Source organism: Labeo rohita, chromosome 22, assembly GCF_022985175.1.
Source record: "Labeo rohita strain BAU-BD-2019 chromosome 22, IGBB_LRoh.1.0, whole genome shotgun sequence".
NCBI classification, from domain to species: domain Eukaryota; kingdom Metazoa; phylum Chordata; class Actinopteri; order Cypriniformes; family Cyprinidae; genus Labeo; species Labeo rohita.
The window spans coordinates 11,393,693-11,417,657 of NC_066890.1; the positions used below are offsets into that span (position 1 = coordinate 11,393,693).

The following is a 23,965-nucleotide window of genomic DNA, read 5'->3' on the forward strand; positions in this document are numbered from 1 at the left end:
AAAATGATTAATTGAACAATCATTCATTTAACATACTATTAGGACATACTTCAAACTACTGGTCCCCAAAAAAAATGGTAAACAAATAAATAAATAAAATGAAAAGAATAAAATAAACGATTAAATAAATAAATAAAGTGAAAAGAATAAAATAAATAAATAAATTTAAAGAATAAAATAATTGAATATATCAAATTAAAAGAATAAACTAATAAATAAATAACATTACAAGAATGAATGTATAAATAAAATTAAAATAAAGTAAATGATTAAATAAATTAAATGAATAAAATAAAGGAATGAATAATTAATGAATTAATAAAAATACAATAAATAACATTAAAATAAATAAATAATTATTTAATTATTTTTTGTATGTAGTATTATTTGATTTGTATTCTTTATAAATATGTATAATAAAAAGTGTAAACATGAATTGTGTGTGCTCAAAAAGAAAAAAACAATGAATCCTTGGGTGCATAGAACAAAAGGAAAACAGTTTTAGTCAAACAAAGCTGAAATTGTCCTCACACTGGAAAAATCCAATCAGATCAAAAAAGTTATATCAAAAATATATTTTTTATTTTCCATATGTAAAAGTGCAAAGTGTCTTTAACAGACTGATAGACCTTTTTTGATCTGATTGGATTTTTCCAGTGTGCGGACAATTTCAGCTGCCAGTTTGACTAAAATAAATGTGTAAGAATAAATATATTAAATAATAATGTAGCTAAATGTTTCAGTAGTCAGGAATATTCTTAATGTAAATCACCCTTCTATTTGTCTGTATAATAACAAGGAGACTGTGTCACATTCAAACGTATAACGTGATGTTTCTAATAACAATGATTGAACTGTTACTTGTTTCTAATAAAACTTACCATTCAAACGAGACATTTTCCGACATGCCTGTCTCAGAATCGCTCTTTGTGTTCAGAGATACTTGAGATTTTTTCCGAACAGTAAGTCGCTGAGTTTCTCTGTTAATAAACCGCCATTACTTACTAATCTAACTAGTTGTCAAGATAATAGTGTGTAATTGAACTTTGCTGTCACCTAATGAATGTCTGTTTTCATTTCAGCTGTGATTTTGCCCACAATATGGAGGTATCTGCAAACGTTAAATGCGGCGCCGTACTTTCTTGGTCTCAGCCTATCAGCATTCAGCTTCAGCGGGCTTCTCGCCGGTCCTTTATTTGGCCACTGGTCAGATCGCACACTCACCACCAAGAAAATCATCCTGTTCGCCAATGTCTTCGAGATTGTTGGTAAGTTTGAACTTAAAGGAATAGTTCACCCAACAATTAAAATGTACTTAGGCCATCCAAGATGCAGATGAGTTAGTTTCTTCATCAGATTTGGAGAAATGCAGCATTGCATCGCTTGCTCACCAATGGAAGTGAATGGGTGCCGTCAGAATGAGAGTCCAAACAGCTGATAAAAACATCACTGTAATCCACACCACTCCAGTCCATCAGTTAATGTCTTGAGAAGCCAAAAGATGTATGTTCGTAAGAAATAAATCCATATGCACAAATTAAGCACTGTTTACAAGCTAAAACAGTCCAAAATTGTTTTAAATAAATATTGTGATTGTGACGGCACCCATTCACTGCAGATATGAGTAAACATTAAAGTGGAAAAAATGAAAATTTTCAGAAAATGTGTTCACGCTCAGGCCATCCAAGATGTAGGTGAGTTTGTTTCTTCATCAGATTTGGAGAAATGCAGCATTACATCACTTGCTCACCAATGGAAGTGAATGGGTGCCGTCAGAATGAGAGTCTAAACAGCTGATAAAAACATCACAGTAATCCAGAAGAACTCCACACTACTCCAGTCCATCAGTTAATATTTTGAGAAGTTAAAAGCTGCATGTTTGTAAGAAACAAATCCATTTTTGAGATGTTTTTTCACTTAAAACTGTTGCTTCTGGTCATCTCGTCTGAAGCAGGAGAGAAATATGCACAAATTAAGCACTATTTACAAGCTAAAACAATCCAAAACAGTTTAAAATTAATATTGTGATGTTTTTAGCAGCTGTTTGGACTCTCATTCTGATGGCACCCATTCACTGCAAATGTGAATAAACCTAAAAGTGGAAAAAAATTATATTTGCTGAAAATATACTCACCCTCAGGCCATCCAAGATGTAGATGAGTTTGTTTCTTTATCAGATTTGGAGAAATGTAGCATTGCTCACCAATGGAAGTGAATGGGTGCCGTCAGAATGAGAGTCCAAACAGCTGATAAAAACATCACAATAATTCAGAAGAACTCCACACCACTCCAGTCCATCAGTTAACATCTTGTGAAGACAAAAGCTGTGTGTTTGTAAGCCCCAAATCCATCTTTAAGATTTTTTTATTTAAAACTGTTGCTTCCGGTCATCTAGTTTAAATCAGGAGAGAAATATGCACAAATCAAGCACTGTTTACAAGCTAAAAAAGTCCAAAACAGTTTTAAATAAATATTGTGATGTTTGTATCAGGACTCTCATTCTGACGGCACCCATTCACTGCAAATGTGATTAAACCTTAAAGTAAAAAAAAAGAAAAATTGCTGAAAATATACTCATCCTCAGGCCATCCAAGATGTGGATGAGTTTGTTTCTTGGAAAAATGTAGCATTACATCACTCGTTCAATAATGGATGTGAATGGGTGCCAACAGAATAAGAGTCCAAACGGCTGATAAAAACATCACAATAATACACAAGTAATCCACTCCAGTCCATCCCATTCTGGCGGCACCCATTCCGATCCACTGGCTAGCAATGATGTAATGCTACATTTTTCCAGATCTGGTGAAGAAACAAACTCATCTACATCCTGAATGAATTATTCCTTTAATGAACACTTGTACTGTCGGTGACCTAACATCTCTTTCTGCCTTTTTTTTTTTTTTTTAGGTAATTTTATGTATTTTATGGGATACTCCAAATGGTTATTGCTCTGCAGTCGTCTAGTTGCAGGTAAAGTTTCAGTCTAATTTCTTTAAGGTTATGTCTATTTTAATGCTTGAGAGATTGAACCAGTTTCTAATGTTTTAGGTATTGGCACTGGTGCTGGATCATCTATCTTCGGCTTCTTGACTAGAAATACAGCTCCTGAGGACCGTTCGACTGTTTTTGCTGCGGTCATGGCCTGCCGTCAAGCTGGGCTTCTCATTGGTTGGTGAAAATAAATTAGTAGACCATACATGGAAATTAGGATTGTGAGATAAACATTTCAGTAAAATAAAATAAAAGTTCTCTATATTTAATTTAGTGTTATTTTCATGCTTAGTTTTTTTGTATTGTCTTCCAGGTCCTGCATTCAATATCTTTCTCAGACTCTGTAACTTCCAGATCGGACCTTTTACAGTAAACAAATACACTTCCCCAGGGGTAAGATCCTGAAGATTTCCAAATTGACTTTGTATGAAGAGTCTGGACATTTGCAAACGTACTTCACGCGAATGTATTTATTTCTTTTCAGCTCTTCATGTGCCTGCTGTGGTTCCTTCTTCAGTTTGTAGTCCTGTTCATGTATTGGGACTTCAGTCCTCAAGATCAAACGCGTCAGAGGAGCGGAGTGGAGCAAGAGAAGGTGGAGCAGGAGGAAGAAGAGGAGAGTGATGAGGGAAAACCTTTGGTTGGGCCCAACGAGCTCACTGGGTCATACGGGACAGTCACTAGTGTCCAGTCCAGAACCTCCTCGGTGGCCAACGGTGATGTGACTCACGTTTCCCCTCCGCCTTCACCTCCACCTGAGGACGTCAACTCCAGTCCGTTCAAGAACTTCAGCGTCAGCAGTGGTGAGAGCCTAAATTATGTATTTTTTAAAATCATAATAACAGAAAATAAAAAAAAAAAAAAAAACTAGTCTTGTCTTAAAGAAGCCTTGTTAGCTGAAAAACAATTCTGGAATAGAAAAGAGATTTTCAGTTGAGTCAACTGAAGTTTAAAAACTTGTTTATCCTATTAAAATTATATCTTTTTTAATTCAGTATTATAAGTAAACGACGCAACTTCTTAGTAGAGTAATAGGATTACTGTAGAATTGTTGTTTGGTTTTGAAAGCTGCTTTACTCAAAGGAGAACTTAATGATCTTAGCTTATAAGATGTTTGGTGGTGTGAAACATCACACACTTCATGTTCAGATCAATCTAAATCTGACTTGATATAAATCAAATTTGGAAACCTAGTTATTGTAAATTTCTCTACGGGAATGAGTTTGGTTTCAAATCCAACTGTGTGTTTCATTGTTTCTATTTTCAGAGTTCCTCAGAGAGGAGGTGATTGTGCTGTTGGCAGCTCAGTTTATCACACTGTTTAATCAGACTGCTCTGGAGGTGAACACACACACACACACTCCTATAGTAGCAGGTTCTGCAAAATGAAAAATTTAACGAATGACACACTTTCAGTTCATGTTTTCGGATTAAAAGTGAATTGGCCATACTCAACACCAAATCTTGAAATGGATTAATGTAAACTGAATTTTGATTTAATTTGCACTGCAGTTTTCACACACTCTGCAGAATTATTCATTTGAATTTGATTAGGATATGAATCTGCATTGATATGACTTGGAATTTAAACTGAATTTGCCATACACAACACAGAATGTTGAATTGGAACTGAAATTGGATTTGATTTGATTTAAAATTGTCACACTTCACAAAATGTTAAATTGGAATTTTAATTGATTTGGATTTGAATTTAAATTGGCCACACTTTCTATAAAAGACTGAATTGGAATTTGAATGGATTTGAATTTAATTGAGGTTGGATTTGATTTGGAATATATATTGAGTTTGCCAATCCAAATCAATTCAAAGTCCGACTTAACATTCTGGGAAGTGTGACAATTCACAGAATGTTGAATTTGAATTTGAACTGATTTGAACTGGAACTGGAATTGGATTTGATTTGATTCAATTCGAAATTGTTACACTTCACAGAATGTTGGATTTAGATTTAAATTTGCCACACTTTCTATAAAAGACTGAATTGGAATTTGAATGGATTTGAATTGGAATTGGATTGTATTTGAAATTTCCACACTTCACAGAATATTGAATTGGAATTTGAATTGATTTCAACTGGAATTGGATTTAATTTGAAATTGCCATACTTCACAGAATGTTTAAATGGAATTTAAATTGATTTGGATTTGGATTTAAATTTAAATTTTCAACACACTCCATAAAAGACTGAACTGGAATTAGTATGGATTTAAATTTAAACTGAAGTGGTTTAAATTTCAATTGGTTAAAATTCATTTGAATTTAAATTTGCTGCACATTCCATAAAAGAGTGAATTTGAATGGATTTGAATTTAAATTGGACATGAAATCAGGTTTGATTTGAAATTGCTTCACTTCACAGAATGTTGAATTAGAATTGATTTGGATTTGAATGTAAATTTGCCACACATTCAATAAAAAACTGAATTGGAATTTGAATGGAACTGAATTCGGATTTAAAAGGGTTTGGTTTGGTTGTGGTTTGATTTGATTTGCAATTTAAATTAAATATGCCATGCACTTCACAGAATGCTTAATTGGAATTTAAATAAATTGAAATTTGAATCTGAACTGGAATTGGATTTTATTTTAATTTGACACACTTTACAGAATGTTGAATTGGAATTTGGAACTGGAACCATTGACCTGTATGACTGGATTGCATCATTGACTGTCAGCCAAAACCTTGATGTCAAGTCACCCGATTTGAAGTGTATGAGTCACACAGGATTAGTTTTTATGATATGTTTATGTCAATTATTTATTATCTGCAATGCTTATGGTCTTTCCGGGCAGGATAAGCAATACAATAAAATTGTTTATTTGGGTATGTGAGCTGCGCACTTGCCAACACAGTAGGAAATATTAAACATGAACATATATCTGGTATTAGCACCAGAAATCAATTTGTATAAATATTACAATACAATTCTGCATCCAAGTGTAATATTGTATCTGCTAACATTGTTCCTCTAGACTATGGTGACTCCTCTGACGCAGAAGTTCTTTAACTTCGGCGAGTTGGAGAACAGCATCATGTACTGTGTGTGTGGCGTGGAGGTGATCGCAGGCTTCCTGTTCGTGCGCTGGTTGAGCAAGCGTGTGGCGGAGCGAGTGGTGCTGGCCGTCGGCCTCATCCTCTGCAATATCTCCTGCGTCTGGTGCCTGATCTTCCTGGCCAATCCTCAGGGTAAGAAGAACACACAGAACATGTTGTGCTTATAAGCTGTAAAATCCCTCACGCCTCACAAATGTTTCTGCGGTTTAGGTGGATTTGCGTGGCAGCTGGCGGAGTTCATCATTGGAGTTTTCCTACAGGTCCTGGGCCTTCCTTTTGTGGCAGTCGCCCAGGTGTCTCTCTTTTCCAAAATTACATCAGAGAAGACACAAGGTTAGTCCTAAGAACACAGTAGCTGCTTAGCAAGTGCCTAGAAACAAGTCAGGTGTGCTCACATTTATGATTGTTCAGTGACTTTTATTGGGGGTGAAATTTAGTCAGTAAGAGTCCAAGCGATCTTGAGGGTGAAGGATTTCGCCATGCAAATTTTACAACGGGTTCAGGTGTGTTGGTCAAATGGATGTGCTGTTTGGTTTGAAAGTGAGCTGTCACAATGAACCCTTGTCACCCACAAAATGTTGCTAATGACTGTTTCTGTCACTGAATTAAAAACTAAAATATATGCAAGATATAAACTCACAATTCTGACTTTTTATTTCACAAGTCTCACTTTCTCGCAGTTCTAACTTTTTCACAATTTTGAGTGTATATCTTGCAAGTCTGACTTTTTCTCGCAATTGCGAGTTTTTATCTTACAATTCTGACTTTAATCTTGCAACTGCGAGTTTATGTCACACAATTCTGACTTTCTGGCAATTGTGAGTTTATATCACACAGTTCTGACTTTTTTCTTGTAATTGCACACTTATAACTGGCGATTTGTACTTTTTTTCTTGCAGTTACAAGTTTATTTCACAATTCTGGCTTTTTCTAACAATTGCTAGTTTATATTTATCATTTCTGACTTTATTGCAATTGCAAGTTTATATCTCTCAATTCTGACTTTTTTCTCGCAATTCTGACTTTTTTCTAACAATTGCAAGTTTATATCTCACAATTCTGACTTTTCTCATAATTCTGAATTTTTTTCTTGCAATTCTAACTTCTTTTTTCACATGTCTGACTTTTTCCTCACAATTGGAAGTTTATATATCGCAGTTCTGACTTTTTCTTGCAATTGCGAATTTTATCTTGCAATTCTGACTTTTTTTTCTCACAGTTGCAAGTTTATTTTGCATTTTTGGCTTTTTTTTCTTGCATATGTGAATTATATCTAGCAATTCTGACTATTTTCTCATAATTAGGAATATATATTTTACAATTTAGACTTTTTTTTTCACAATTGCGAGTTTATATCTTGCAATTCTGACTTTGTTGCAATTCAGACTTTTTTCTTGCAGTTATGATACTGACTTTTTTGCAGTTTTGACACTTTTGTCACATTTCTGACTTTTTTCTCACAATTGGAAGTTTATATCTTGCATATTTGACTTTTTCTCACATTTGTGAGTATATATATTGCAATTCTGACTTTTTCTTGCAGTTGTGAGTTTATATCTCACAGTTTTGACTTTTTTTTTCTCACAATTATTAAAAAATATTTTGCATTTTTGGCTTTTTTCTTGCAATTGTGAATTATATCTTGCAATTCTGACTATTTTCTCATAATTAGGAATATATATTCTACAATGTAGACTTTTCTCACAATTGCGAGTTTATATATTTCAATTCTGACTTTTTTTAATGCAAGTGCGAGTTTATATCTTGCAATTCTGACTTTGTTGCAATTCTGACTTTTTTCTTGCAATTGTGATACTGACTTTTTTTGCAGTTTTGACACTTTTGTCACAGTTCAGACTTTTTTCTTGCAATTGTGAGTTTAAACCTCACAATACTGATTTGAGGTTTATATCCTTGCAATTCAGACTTTTTTTTCTGACAATTGTGAGTTTATATCTCACAATTCTATTTTTTGTTCTTGTTATTGTGAGTTCATATTTCAGTTCATACATTTTATTCAGTGGCGGAAACAAGCTTCCATAGTGACCACACCTTTGCACAAAAATAAATGTCTTTTTCAACTTTTAGGTGAGGCTTTTTCCAGCACCATACAAAGTGACAAATGTTTCTAGTTTTTCTGGTTTGCTAAAGCTTAGGCATTGTTTGGATCAAGCCTGTGTGTGTGTTCAGGGTTCAGTCAGGGAATCCGACGCTCCGTTGGAGGACTGGCCACCATTCTCGGCCCTCTCTGGGCGGGCGGTCTGACCTCTAACCTGTACGTGATGCTGGGGCTGATGATGGGTCTGCTCGCCCTACTCACTGTGAGTCCAGATGCACATGTGTTGCTCTCTAGAGCAACTATTGAACACACAAGAGCATGAAAACACTCTGAGACCTCTTTGGTTAATCTGTAACTCCTCTGAATGATTGACAGATAATGATGGTGGTGTCCTATGAGCGACTGGTGGAGCCTGTAACTGTAGACAGTCACACAGGCACTGAGTCTGAAGACTGACGCAGGTAATCATACTATTAACTTTACACTGAACCATACGTGGTGCCTTGAATTGAAATCTAGCATACTAATCTTGTATATTACAAGTTTATAATCAAGTATCAAAAAAAAGAGGACCTTTGGGTATATATACAGACATAATAAAAATAAAAATGTACTTATTTATTTAACAATATTCTTTTTTTGTCTGTAGGGTTTGATTTCAGCAAGCTTGAGCCGTTGTTGGTGAGCGAGCTGATCCTCATTTGACTCAATAAATCTTGATTCAATAAATCTAGGTTTGATTCACGTTAACACAGCTCCAGCTGAACCACCATCAGTGACCAACATCTGGATTCACTGTAACAACACTAATAAATGCAGTGAATGGAGACGTCAGGAATGGGTAAGACCTACATAACAAGCAAACATAGATGCTGATGAAATGAGGTGATTCTCTGGATGTCTTCATCTCTGCTCTGTGCAGAGCTTTGATCAGGGCAAAGACTTTTGATAAATGCACATCTCTACTATATTTCCTATGGAAATTCCAGTAGATCAAATGTTTTAGGATTGAGAACGAAAGCCACATTCAGAGGGAAAATCCATTCATGTGCGTAATTATTTTATATTAATAAAGAGATGAATGCAATAAATTTAGGATAATATGTGAGTTATGTTGCTTATTGATTATTTAATAAAAGAGAATATTATTATACGTTTTTTTTTGTGTGTGTGATGCAGAGGCTGTTTGTGTTAGAAAGCTTCAGCATTTTTCAAAATGTAATTATTTCCCTTTTTTCGCTTGAAAAGATTACTGCTACTTTCCATAATCAGACCACCTTAGGCCCAAAATATCAGGGCTGCTTTAAGATATATAGATTATAATTGAAAACAAACAAACAAACTAAAAACATTACATGTTTTTACATTTCGTGTCCCTTTTTTCATAATTTTGGATTTATTTTAAAAAAAAGTCTTATTTTTTATTTCTTTTTTAATTTTTATTTTACAGTTCTGTTAAATTTCAGTGCATACAAATTTTCTCAGTACATAATTTCTCAATTCAAATTTTTAAAAATCAGATTTATTATTATTATTATTATTATTATTATTATTATAGTAACACTTCACAGTAAGGTTCTTTAGTTAACATTAGTTAACGGCCTTAATTAACATGAACTAAGGATAAACAATACATCTACAGCATTTATTAATCTTAGTTAATGTTAATTTCAGAATTTATTAATGCATTATTAAAATCACAAGATGTGTTAACATTAGTTAATGCTCTGTGAACTAGCATGAACAAACAATGAACGACTATTTTTATTAACTAACATTAACAAAGATTAATAAATACTGTAGTAAATGTATTGTTCATTGTTTGTTCATTTTAGTTAATACATTAACTAATGTTAACAAATAAAAAGTGTTACCATTATTATTATTATTATGGTAACACTTTACAATGAGTTTGTATTAGTTAACATGAATGCATTAGTCAACATTAACTAACAATGAAAAACTGTTAAGCATTACTGAATTTTTGTTAAAGTTAACTTACACATATACTAATAGGTTAGTTAATACATTAGTTATCATGAACTAACACTAAACAATGCCACTGTTCGGGATTAGTTAATTTTTTGTTAATGTTAACTAATGCATCTCTTCTTCATATGACATATTATGTAAATAGTTATCATTTGTTAATTAGTTATCATAAACTAGCAAAGATTAAATAATACTGAACAGATGCATTGTTCATTGCTCATTGTAAATGTTAACTTACCCATATACTAAAGCATCTCTTCACATTAACAGTTGAATTAGTTAACGCTGGTTAATGCATTTGTTATCATGAGCTAACACTGAACAACGCCACTGACCGGGATTAATTAATTTTTTGCTGATGTTAACTTACACATATACTAATACATCTCTTCACATTAATGTAATTAGTTAACTTTGGTAAATGCATTAGTTATCATAAACTAACAAAGATTAAGTAATGCTGAACAAATGTTATACATTGGTAATGTTAACTTACCCGTCTAGTAATGCAACTCTTTACATTAACAGTTTAATTAGTTAATGTTGGTTAATGCACTAGTTAACATGAACTAACAAAGATTAAGTAATTCTGAACATATGCATTTTTCATTGTTACTGTTAACTTACCCATATACTAATGCATCTCTTTACATTAACAGTTGAATTAGTTAACGCTGGTTAATGCATTTGTTATCATGAGCTAACACTGAACAACGCCACTGACCAGGATTAATTAATTTTTTGCTAATGTTAACTTACACATATACTAATACATCTCTTCACATTAATGCAATTAGTTAACTTTGGTAAATGCATTAGTTATCATAAACTAACAAAGATTAAGTAATGCTGTACAAATGTTATACATTGGTAATGTTAACTTACCCATCTAGTAATGCATCCCTTCACATTAACAGCTTAATTATTTGACGCTGGTTAATGCACTAGTTAACATGAACTAACAAAAACTAAGTAAGGCTGAACATATGTGTTATTGATTGTTAATGTTAACTCTTCACATTAACAGTGTAATTAGTTAAAAAATAAGTAATGCTGAACAGCTGCATTGCTCATTGTTAACTTACCCATATACCAATGCATCTCTTCACATTAACAGTTTAATTAATTAACACTGGTTAACACATTAGTTAACATGAACTAACAAAAATTAAGTAATGCTGGACAGATGTGTTGTTCATTGTTATTGTTAACTTACTCATATGCATCTTTTCACATTAACAGCTTAATTAGTTAATGTTGGTTAATGCATTAGTTAACATGAACTAACAAAAATAAGTAATGCTGAACAGAATGTTGAACGTTGCTCATTGTTATTGTTAACTTACCCATATACCAATGCACCTCTTCACATTAACAGTTTAATTGGTTAACATTGGTTAACACATTAGTTAACATGAACTAAATAATGAACTTACTAATTTACAAACCAACTAAGCGTTGGTTATTGTTAATGTTAACTTACCCATTACTAATACATTTCTTCACGTTAACTGATCTATTAGTTTATACTGGTTAATGCGTTAGTTAACAATAACTAACAATGAACAGCATCACTGTTTGGGATTAGTTTTTTCTTAATGTTAAATTGCATGTATACTAATGCATCTTTTCACAGTAATTAGATCATAATTAGTTAACGTTGGTAAATGCATTAGTTAACATGAACTGACAATAAGCTATGCCCATAAATAGCTTTAATTAATGTTTTGTAATGCTAATTTATTATGTAGCAGCTAACACGCACACACACACAGGATGAATAGATTTAATTAGTTAACCAACGTTAACTAATTAAACTGTTAATGTGAAGAGATATAATTCTTTTTATGAAGATCAGACTGTTGTTTTGAAACTAAGGTTTTGTCTTTTTTTTTTTTTTTTTAAACAAAAATAATGGTGGTGAATGGGAGATATTTGGCGAAAGAAAAATAATTGTAAGAAAATATAAGAAAGAATATTAAAATAACTTTATTTTAATAATATATTACAGTAATTTCTTTTGCTTTACACTAAACACTAAAGGAAAATGTCAAACGATTGAAATGATTGAATCACTGTAGAATACGTCTGTACATTAACTGTCCACTAGAGGGCGTCCTTAACCACATAAAACAATCCAGCAGCCATTGAGAATGACTGAGAAATATTGAGGCATTTATCAATCTCCAATAAACCCATTACTCCCTTTTTCTCATCTGCACTTGTAAAATGTCAGTATCTGTTGAAACTACACTGCGATCACTGTTACGTAACAGCATATTACTCTACTTTGTCTATAGTTTACTACAATTTTATTTTTTATTGTTTTGTACTTAAACATATTTAATATGTGCCATAATTTGTCATGAATAAGCATAACTTAAGTGCACAATTAATGTGTGGCCAGACAATATTTGTTTTGTTCAAAGGCTGTAATGCATTTTTAGTTTTGTACTTTAGTGAAACTATTTGTTATTATTTGTGTTTTGAATGTCCTGACTATTCAACTTCTGATCGCTTTACATTGGTCAGATGTGATTTTGTTAGATTTGTGGGCAAATTTGACTTTTTCATTTAAAATGATTCTTTATTCCAAAAAAAATGTCAGCAGTTTATTGAAACACTCTCTATTTAATACTGGGATCCGTGTGAGAAAGAAAATCCTGTTTGACTCATCTCTCCGAGGGGAATCATCCAGGTGCTGCCTCTTCTTTTTTTTTATTATTTTTATTTTCCGTTTCGAGTGTTTTCCGTTATGTTGTTTTTCCATAAAGCTTATTTTTACCCTGTGTCTCTTGATCTCAATAAACTGAAAAATGTTGCATGGATGGATGATTCACTTCTGTGACAAGCTCACATTTTTCCGTTCTCTTAAAAATAACGATCATAAAAATAACGATTATCTTATTAAAAAGAATAGTACATTTTGGTTGAAAATGATATATTATCAGTACATACACAAAAAATCAGTGCATATAAATAACATTTTCATTCTAAATTATATGCATAACATTTTTAAAAATAAATAAATACATAACCTGATGAGCATCTTGTATTGCAGAATTTAAAGGCGAGACAAACAAATTAACTAATAGTTATCGTCTTACCCAGTTGATTGATTACATTGATAATTGCAAACATTTTTTGTATTACAGGTTTTCTAAAATGTCAGGTTTAAATAAGCAAATGAGGCATTATTTGCATACTAATTTGCATACATTTCTAGTACACAAATCTAAACACTGGAAGTCAGTTTCAAATTCTTGTTTATTTATTTATTCATTTTTTTTTTTTTTTTTACTTATTAAAGTAAAATGTTTTTACAGAGGGAATTTTGGGTATCTCATTTTTGTCACGCCATAATTCAGAAAACAATATATTTCTCACAATTTTGGGGGAATGAAATGTTGTATATAATCAAGCAAATTATATATGAACAAACCCTCTGTAAAAACCTTCAGGATATAAACAGGAATAAAAATGTGAAGTTTGGTGTGTGTAAGTGCTACTGAAGTGGAGATTTATGGCTCAATGTAGGAGAAAAAAACTAATTTTTGAGAAAACGGCCTTTAAAAATATGTATGTAATTTAAATTATTGACACAAACAGATAAAGTGCTATAAAAGAAACACTTAACAGTGTCTTTTGGATGTTTTCTTTCCATTAGCCTGAAAAAACACTTTATGAAAAACCAAAAAGCCCAAATCTCAAACTTGACAGGTGCATGAAAAACGAACAAAATGTTTTTTGCCTGCAGTGTCTCTCCTTAAATATTTCTTCTTTGTTTTGTTAAAACGTGTCTTTTACTTTTTTATTAAATTTTAATCCCTGATTTTGGTTTATATATCAAGATGAAATATGACGTTTCAGTGCAAATTGGAGTTAGAATAATAATGTAGCGTTGATATTTTTATATCTTCCATAATAGATTGGTAACACTTTATTAAAACCTTTATGTATAATGCATTGTAAGTGTATTCATAAAGTATGTTATAACGCATCTTTTCATAAATAATTGTAACCAAAATTAACATGCATTATAATATTTGAAAGTTTGATTGTCATGTGTTTTAATATGTTACACTCTGTAAATAATTAGATAAGTATTATAATAATTCATAAGATCATACAGTGCATTATAGGTTGCATTACAAGGCATAATTAGGTTGGCTTGAGAAATCTAACTGATCTCCCTCTCTGTGCTGTCTCTTTTCTAACTGATCCGACTTCATAAAATGAAAGATTAAAAGTCATAAAAATCCCATTGACGGAATGTTCAAATGAGCAACACTCTTCAAACTCCTACTGTCAAAACTCCCAGAATCCTTTGAGACTCAATCAAGACTTTCCTTCTATGTACTATCTAATTATCTATCTAGTCAAACCTAGCTACTAGAATCATGCTAGTAAGTTGTTAATCATGCTAGTAACATGCTAGCACCTGCTAATTATGCTAAACACATGCTAGAAAAATGCTAATCATGCTAGAATCATGCTAGTAACATGTTAGTAGCTTGCTAATCATGCTAGAATCATGCTAGTAACTTGTTAATCATGCTTGAAACATGTTACTAACTTGCTAATCATGCTAGAACCATGCTAGTAACATGCTAGCACCTGCTAATTATGCTAAAAACATGCTAGTAACATTCTAATCATGCTAGAAACGTTTATCAACATTCTAATCATGCTAGAAACATGCCAGCAACTTGTTAATCATACTGAAATAATGCTAGGAACATGCTAGTAACTTGTTAATCATGCTAGAAACATGCTAGCAACCTGCTAATCATGTTAGAAACATGCTGGCATCTTGCTAATCAGGTTAAAACATGCTAACAACTTGCTAGTCATGCTAGAATCATTATAACAACTTGCTAATCATGATAGAGACATGCTAGCAACATGTTAACAACTTGTTAATCCTGGTAGAAACATGTTAGTAACTTGTTAATCATGCTAGAATCATGCTAGTAACATGCTAATCATGCTTGAAACATGCTAGTAACTTGCTAACGTGCTAGAATCATGCTACTAACATGTTAACGCCTGCTATTCATGCTAGAAACATGCTAATCATACCAGAAACATGCTAGCACCTAGTAATCGTGAAACATGCTAGCAACTTGCTAATCATGCTAGAAACATGATAGCAACCTTCTAATCATGGTAGAAACATGCTAGCAACTTGTTAATTATACTATAACCATGATAGAAACATGCTAGCACCTGCTAATCATGCTAGAAAAATGTTAGCAACTTGCTAATTATACTGAAATCATGTTAGAAACATGCTAGCATCTTGCTAATCAGGCAAAAACATGCTAGCAACATGGTAACAACTTGTTAATCACATTAGAAACATGATAACAACTTGCTAATCATGTTAAAAACATGCTGGCAACTCATCAAACTTAAAATATTTTTTCTTAAAACTTTTGAAACTTTCTGTTGCAACTTTCTCAAGCCAACCTAAAGTTTGACTTGACAAACTTTTTTTATCTAGTTAATGCATTAAAACTACTTATATAATGCATTTATATATATATATATAGCTTTAAAGTGTTTTCCATATATTTTACTGACGAGCTTATGGTTGCAAAATAGTTTGCCTAAAACATTATATTTAATAACATTTTTAGAATATTTTAGTAACTTAAACATTTATTTTCACATGGGATTTTTGTCTGTTATTAGTAAATTTAACAGAGCACTAACAGACATGGAAGTATGAGAGAAAAATAAATAAATAAATAAAAAATAATAATACATTAAATTGTTAGTTTTACATAAAAAGATGTATGTTTTTATCCACAAAAGCTTTTTGTTGACAGCTTTGACAAGCTCTGCTAAATTTCCCAGCTCCAAACGACAGGGGTCACTGTGTTTCCATATGAAGAAACGCTTAACGATGGGCGGAGCAAAGACGCCTGCGCTCGTTAACATTCCTTGTAAACAAGTGACGCCGTTTGGAGGGCGGGGCGATTCGGTGGCCTTTCGCTGAACTCTTGATTCTAGACGGAGGAGGGGGCTGCTTATGAAGGAGCGCAAGTACGGCATGTTGGCAATGGCCAGGCATTTGGGTTATGTTTTAGTGAAGCGACTCACGGCCCGCAGGAGAGATCTGACCGGCCCATGACCCCACGACTGGGGTCGGAAGTTCAGAAAATGTCACGTCATAGCTGATGTGACAGTCTGTGGTTAGTGTTGATCCCCCAAAAACCCAAATAAAAAAATCAGCCTTCATCCATGATAGCAGACGCGTGAACTTCGGATGAACTTTGCTTAAATCTTTCGTAGGGACAACGAGAGTTCATATTTGGGTTTGTTTGGGTGCGCACTTTGTTAGAGATTCGACATTTGAAAAGAAACGCTGGAGCAATATCGGATTTTTGTTAGATCATCCGAGAACTGACCGAAGATTGACCTCGTGCGCGAGCGACAAATTCGGCTAGATTTCGTAAGCGCCGCTGGGTGACCTCGCCATGCCATTTTGTGTTTTGTTACTGTCTTGGTTTTCAATTTACACACTTTATGATGTCAAAAAAGGCCACTTTGACTGAGACTTTAAAAATATACACCACGGCATAAAATGGGTTTTTTACGTTTTCCGGGCGCTTTATTAAATATTAAGTTTGTACAGTGGTGTTGGAAGATGCTTTTAAGAGTTGTAAATCAAAAAAGTGTCACTGCCTCAAAAAAGCCTTTAAATAATCCAGCGTGACATTCACTGAAGTGAGGCGGCTTGTGCGATCGAGGACCGTGGCTTAATATCCTCCTCGATAATGGATGTGAGATGCGTATAAAGTCCAGTCGAGGGCTTCTTGAGATCACGTACTAAGGGAACAGGAAGATGAGAAAATGTTGAGTGGTCTTAAAATTTCAGGGGAAAAAGTCATGGGTGTCGTGAAGGAGTTTAGACATAATTACATTTCTTTCCAATATTTTAAAACTAAAAACTAAAGCATCACATTCATCTAAACAGAGTTTTGTCATCATTTACTCAGCCCTTCCAAACTTTTGACTTTGTTTATTATTTGGAGGCCAAATGGAGATATTCTGAATGATGTACTGACACAAAATCATTGTGAAAGTATCATAAAAGTGTCATAAGCAGTCTAAAAGAAAACAGATCATAATTTGATTGTTGTATATAAGTCTTCAAAAGTGAAATGACAGCTTAGATTAATTTTTAATCATTTTGAGTCGTTAATTCATACAAGATGGTGAAATTGTAAGAGGCTTTGTACTGCTTGAGTCATGTCCTACAAAAATGTACAACCTAGGAACCTAACCATGATTTTTATGGGAAAATAAAAAATTAAGGCCATTGTTTTTGTAAAAGTTGTATGTTATTATATGGTCGTGCAGTCTCGTAATTATTATAACAATTTGTCATGAGAATTTCATAGAGAAGCATCGGTCCAATTCAAGAAAAAAACTATTTTTGAGAACTAGATAAACCAAATCATTAAAAAGATCAGAAAAGATTATTACCTTAAATCTGTAACAGTCTGATTATTGCAATAGTTATTGCAATAAAAAAACACAAAAAAAAGGTTACAATTTAAATATTGCAATGGTCATGCAATGGTAAAAGACTAGATCCATCATTTTTTACTTTTTTTTTTCACAAAACAATGTAATATGGGTTTAGAATGCTATTAATCTCTGCATTAGTGTCACAAATGTAAAAAAACAAACAAACAAACAAAACCGTTACAATTTGAATATTGCAGTAGTCATTGTAATAAAAAATGTCTAAATACATTATTAATATTTTTTAACCTTTTGTGTTTCACAAAGCAATCTAATATGGGTTTAGAATGTCATTAGTCTTTGCATTACTGCCACACATGGCAAAAACAAACAAACAAACAAAACAAAATATAGCTGATTTTTTAATAATATATTTTTAATAATAATATATATATATATATATATATATATGTATGTATGTATGTATGTGTATATATATATATATATATATATATATATATACAGTACTGTGCAAAAGTCTTAGGCCACTAGTATTTTCATCAGCTAAAAAATGGTTTAAAGTCAATTAAAGTCAGTCTTTTGTTGTAGTGTGTCAGTAGGAAACATCAGTTTACATTTGTAAACATTCATTTTGCCATTAATTATAATAATCCAGTGAGATTTTTGTATGGAGCACAGGCTGTTGTCACACTCCTCGTGCAAACAGAGATCTGATCTCTTCATCATTCAATCCAGTCTGTCTTAAGAAACAGCAAAAACGGAGACAGACTAAATCCAGAAGAACTGTGGCAACATCTCCAAGATGCTTTAAGAGACCTATACCTACAAAGCTTCAGTACTGTTAAAATTTTTAGGCAGTTAGGCACATAAAATGAGGATGCTGTCAAAAACAATGTCATAAATTGATTTTCTTTATCAATGAACTTCTATAAACTAAAATAAATCAGCATTTGATGTGACCATCCTTTGTGTTTAAAGCAGCTTTTGCCCTATGTGCACTTGTGCATAGTTTTTTCAGGTAGCTTTGCAGGTAGGTTACTTGAAACATCTTGGTGATGTTGCCACAGTTCTTCTGGATTTAGTCTGTCTCTGTTTTTCTGTTTCTTCATGTCATTCCAGAGACAGACTGGATGATGGTGAGATCAGATCTCAGTGTGGAGCACTGGCTGTTGTCAGACTCTCACTAGATTATTACAATTAATGGCAAACAGAATGTTTGGAAATGTAAACCGATATTTTTTACTGACACACTACAGCAAAAGATAGAAATAACTTACTTTAAACCATTTTTTAGCTGGTGAAAATACTAGTGGCCTAAAACTTTTGCACAGTACTGTGTATATATATATATATATAGCTGATTACCAGGGTTCAAGTGCTTTAGGTATTTAAGCACATAAGGAAAATGAAATTACATTATTTATTATTTATCAAGAATGTAACCACCTAAATCAATTATTAAAAAATCAAAAATCATTTACCATTACTGTTATAGCACCAGCTGTGGTACAATCTCCCTGAAACTTTGCATGCTTGTTTAGGATCAGCTGTCGCACGCGCTCAGTGGGTTTTGTGAGGTTTTGAGTTTTCATTTAGGCTTTATAGGCTTTTGGGTATATTTGGACAGGCCCCTTTTCTAAAGAACCCTGTCGTAGCTTCCCAAAGGGTAAATTTCAGCATGTTTTTGATAATTATTGACCTAGAGAATCCAGAGAATTTCCAGGCTGAGAGAAAAACCTAGGACTAGTTTGCAAAAGTAGGTTTTTCACATCTCCTCAATCATTTAAAAAACGCTTTGATTGAAAGCAGTGGTTCTAGAGGCAAAGTTGTTTGAAATGATGAGGTCTATCATACAATATGAATATCACGTGTATGTGCAGAAAACCATGCAACATACAATCGTTTACGCCCTCAAAGAATGCAATATTGCCCCCTAGTGGCTGATTTCTGTCAAATTTCTCACAGACCTTTGGGGCTGTGAGTCAAACATGCCCACAGAGTTTCGTTCCGATCAGCTGGATCCGTTAACCTTGTCTAATGGGTGCTCAAAATTCATGGGCCAGTGGTGGGCATGTTTTTTTAAGATACGCAAATGTCCTTGTAGACACTTGTGGCACTTTGGACCAGTGATTGTTGCCCATCCCCCTTCTAACGTTTTGGCGTCCCTTTTTTGGATCCTTATCGATATTTACTTTCCAGAGAATCTTTCTCCACTGATTTAATTCTGATCGGGCAAAAAACCTAGGACTAGTTTGCAAAAGTAGGTTTTGCAAATAATGCGAAATACCCGAAATTTTGCAGTTTTGCGTGAAAACATGCGCGTTGTCCGGCATGAGCCAAGGATTCCAATGACATAAGACATCTGAGCCTGCACCTGACAGTTTAGGAGTTATGAGCGATTTCGTACTTTTGATCCCTGTAGCGCCCCCCCCGTGAGGCCGATTGGGGCGAGCCTTGGTCACGTTGTAGACGGTGTGAGTACTACCATCCCTCCGAGTTTCAAGTCTCTACGACTTACGGTTTGGTCTGCGCAATCAGTTTTACATGTAGATCGCTGATCAGTGGCCATTCTAACAATTACAATAGGGTTACATTAGGGTAACACAATGGTCAACACAATAGAAAAAAAACTACTAAATATATCATAAAAATGTTACCTAAGAAGATAACATGAGTTTAGGACGGTGTTACTGTTTGTGTTAGTACCGGAGATGTTCCAAAAAAAAATCTGTTCTGTCACAATTCAAATATCGCAATAGTCATTGTAATGGGAAAATGACTTGTGTCAAATATTTTTCCTTTTGTGTTTCACAGAAGAGAGAAGATCACACAGGTTTGGAATGACATTACTCTGCATAATTGCCGCAGATGTCTAATGAGATGTTACAATCTTTCGAAATGGAGCTTAACCTCTTGATCATGGGAAATGTCCTTAGAATAAGTCGTTTGTTCTTCTCTACTTTTGTCTCGTTTAATCGGTTTAGTTGATATAAAAACAGGTGTCCAGTGGCAAAATCTCCAGACTTTCCCAGCATTGAATATTTTGAACAAAAGTGATGGGACGGCTAAATCACGTTCATTAGTCCCCTAAAACCCAAAACAAAACCAGTTTGTCTGAAGAATAAAGTTTTCCTGCCCCCGGTGCATTCGCTTCAGTTTAGTGTCCGTACAACCCTGCTTCGCTCTGACGGCCCCCGAGGTTCCCATCCTCCTCGTGGGCGTCGGGATTATCGCCCCATCTGTGTCACCCGCGCAGGGCCACGCTGAGCCGCAGGGTCCCGTGCTTAGCAGGGCACCTCGATTGTTAACCCTGATTAACATGATGTGGCATTGAGTGGAGAAACAGTGTGAAAATCAAACGCATGGCATGACCCACTGACCTGCCGTTGAACCGCGACAGAAAGACTGAGACTGAGAGAGAGAGGGAGCGATCCACAGGAGACAAGCAAAAAAAAAAAAGAAAAGAAAAACATGTAAAACCTCAGACTAACATGATAGTGAGTGACTAAAGCGGTCAGTATTTTCACTAAATTACACTTACTTATTAAACACTTGTGCTTTGTTTTGATTTAGTTACTCTGAAATAATTTAAACCATCATACAGTGTATAAAAGGTTCATTTAAAATTATATTTGTTTATTTTCAATAATTTTTCGAAGGGATTTTTTTTTCTTTCTGCCAGTACATGATACTCTGTGGGTGCCAAGTTGTTCTGTGTGGTTTTTAGTGTGGTTGATAGGGTGTTGTGTGACAAAAACAATTTTTATTATTTACTTATTTTAATGAAACTTGATTTATTTATTATTAACACTATTTTTTTCTTTGTTCGTTTGTTTCTTTATTAAACTTGCTTATTTATTTATTTATTTATTTATTTATTAAACTTGCTTATTTATTTATTTATTAGTGCTGTCAAACGATTAATTGTGATTAACTGAATTCCAAAATAAATGTTTTTGTTTACATAATATATATATATATATATATATATATATATGTGTGTGTGTGTGTGTGTGTGTGTGTGTGTGTGTGTGTATATTTGTTATGTCTATATAAATATACACACATGCATGGATATATTAAAGAACAATATATATATATATATATATATATAATTCCATTAATATTTTAATGATTATTTAATAATATAAATATTAATAAAAATAAGTACTTAATAATAATTCATTTTATTATATTTAAAATACTTATATTGAAATACTTAAGTAAACTTTCAATAAACTCTTAATAATCTTGTTATTATTAACAAATTATATGAATAAAACAAACATTTTTACTTAAACTTACAACTAAAAAAAAAATAATTATCAGTCATAAAATAAATAACAAAAACACACAAAACAAGTGAGTTTTCATTTTCAAATGAAAACTGAGAATAAAAATGACAATTAATACAAAATATCTCAATGATAACAAAATAGCTCACGAGTATTATTCCTATATTGTGCTTAAATATGATTAGTGGTATGGGTTTATTATATAAAAAATAAAAATAGTTATTGTTTTCAGTTTCTATAATTTAATTCAATTGTTCATTATTAATATAACAATACAATTTCATTATTTAATGTTTTAACTAACATTAATGAACAATAAACAGTACATTTATTACAGTATTTTTAATGCCAGTTAATAAAAATGCAGTTGTGCATTGTTCATGTTCACAGTGTATAACTAATGTTAACAAGCACAGCTTGTGATTTTAATAATGCATTACTAAATGCTGAAATTAACATTAACTAAGATTAATAAATGCTGTAGAAGCATTGTTCGTTCTTAGTTCATGTTAACTCATATTAACTAACGAACCTTATTGTAAAGTGTTTACCAAACAATTTTATCTCCATGTATAAACTGTAGCAAAGAGCAACAATGAAAACTTGCAGATAAAAAGACAATGACGGAGAGATACATCTGATCAGCTTGGAGAGGCAAATAAGCAGAAGTTTAGATTGGGGCTGTTAAAGAGCTTTGTCCGTGTCTCGAGACATGTTCCCATTACAGAGCACTGACCCGCGAATAAACGGCCGGGACAGAGGCAGTTAGATTTGATCAGGCTGTGCCATGTTAAATCATTCATTAAATCCAATTAGCAGAGGTGCTTTAATCGGCCCAGTGCTCCGGAGCCGGATTACAGGCGTTTACCACGGTAGATCCTGCGCTCAATCTAGTTAAAAAAAACCCTCCAAAAACCCTTTTTAAATGCAAATTCAATATTGAATTTTATTGTTGTTTATACAACAGTTCTGTCTGGTTCTTGAATCTGATTGGCTAATAAGAGTGCGATATAAGAGTCCAACAGAACTCCAACAGCCGTTTCACCGTTTGTAATGGTATCACTCCGCTTGCGGAGTGTCATGGCGGACGCCCAAATCCAATATCATTTTATAAATATTACTGTTTCTGTGTCACTGAATGTAGTTTTAAGAGGATTTCAGGCCAGAATGTACTTGTTTATAGTTTAAATATGCAGTTTTTAAATAAAGATAACGTCTATTTGAAAATATGCGTCTACGTTTTCAGACGTGTGAGCTCCAGGCTGTAGCGACCGTTCTGTTTATAAAACCGCCGAGAAAAGCCTCAACTCGGCCAGATCTTCTGGAATGTACCAGATTTAATTCGTTTTGGGGTAAATCTAACGAGCAGTCTTTGGTCTCATTAATCTATTATTTGTTCCAGAGAAGATAGTTTTGTCACAATCTTATGTATATGTAAATACTGTATATCAAAACGTCTTTATTTGGACTGAATTGCCTAGCAACTTTTTTGACTGAGATAGTGTGATTCATTATTCATATTCACAATGAAAGCGTTATGTTTGTGGCAACGTTAATATCCTTTCATCTGTAAAGGGTGATTTTGCTGCTCAGTGCATTTGTTCGCTGCTTCGAGCTGCTGTTGAAACTAAAAGTAACTCCGCTTAAAAGGTTTTTAGTATATAAGTCCTTACCAAAGTCCATTCTTTTCTGCTGACTCATAAAAACAGTCTCCTGCCGCCATATAAAGGCGGAATAATGTAACTAATATCACCATCACAGGCACAGTTTCTCAGTACTAACGCTATTTTTGATGTCTGTTTTTGTTTATTAAATATTATTATTCAATTATTTAATAATATTATATTTAATAATAGCGTTTAGTATAGACCAATTTGGAGTAGACGTCACAGTTACGTCACTTGCAGCTGCGCGCGCATAGTGATTGCAAGAAAACACTGGTAACAAGTGAAGGTAATCGGAAAGAAAAATGGAATAAGAGGAAAAAATATTGTTGTGCCTTTTGATGTAAAAATCGGAATGCAACTAATTTTTATAGAATACTGTCGT

General features: G+C 33.2%; 1 protein-coding gene across 1 annotated transcript in view; it reads left to right on the plus strand.

Moving 5' to 3' along the window:
- Positions 1-12,943, plus strand: part of mfsd8l1 (major facilitator superfamily domain containing 8-like 1) — a 14,042-nt gene extending 1,099 nt beyond the window's left edge. Inside the window, exons 2-12 of the mRNA XM_051094898.1 lie at positions 1,083-1,268; positions 2,911-2,973; positions 3,052-3,171; positions 3,308-3,387; positions 3,479-3,797; positions 4,262-4,335; positions 5,989-6,202; positions 6,281-6,403; positions 8,261-8,391; positions 8,505-8,590; positions 8,779-12,943. Of these exons, the coding sequence (XP_050950855.1) occupies positions 1,083-1,268; positions 2,911-2,973; positions 3,052-3,171; positions 3,308-3,387; positions 3,479-3,797; positions 4,262-4,335; positions 5,989-6,202; positions 6,281-6,403; positions 8,261-8,391; positions 8,505-8,585 (1,391 nt within the window). The 3' untranslated portion in view covers positions 8,586-8,590; positions 8,779-12,943. The remainder of the gene's footprint in view (positions 1-1,082; positions 1,269-2,910; positions 2,974-3,051; positions 3,172-3,307; positions 3,388-3,478; positions 3,798-4,261; positions 4,336-5,988; positions 6,203-6,280; positions 6,404-8,260; positions 8,392-8,504; positions 8,591-8,778) is intronic.
- Positions 12,944-23,965: the final 11,022 nt, after the last annotated feature.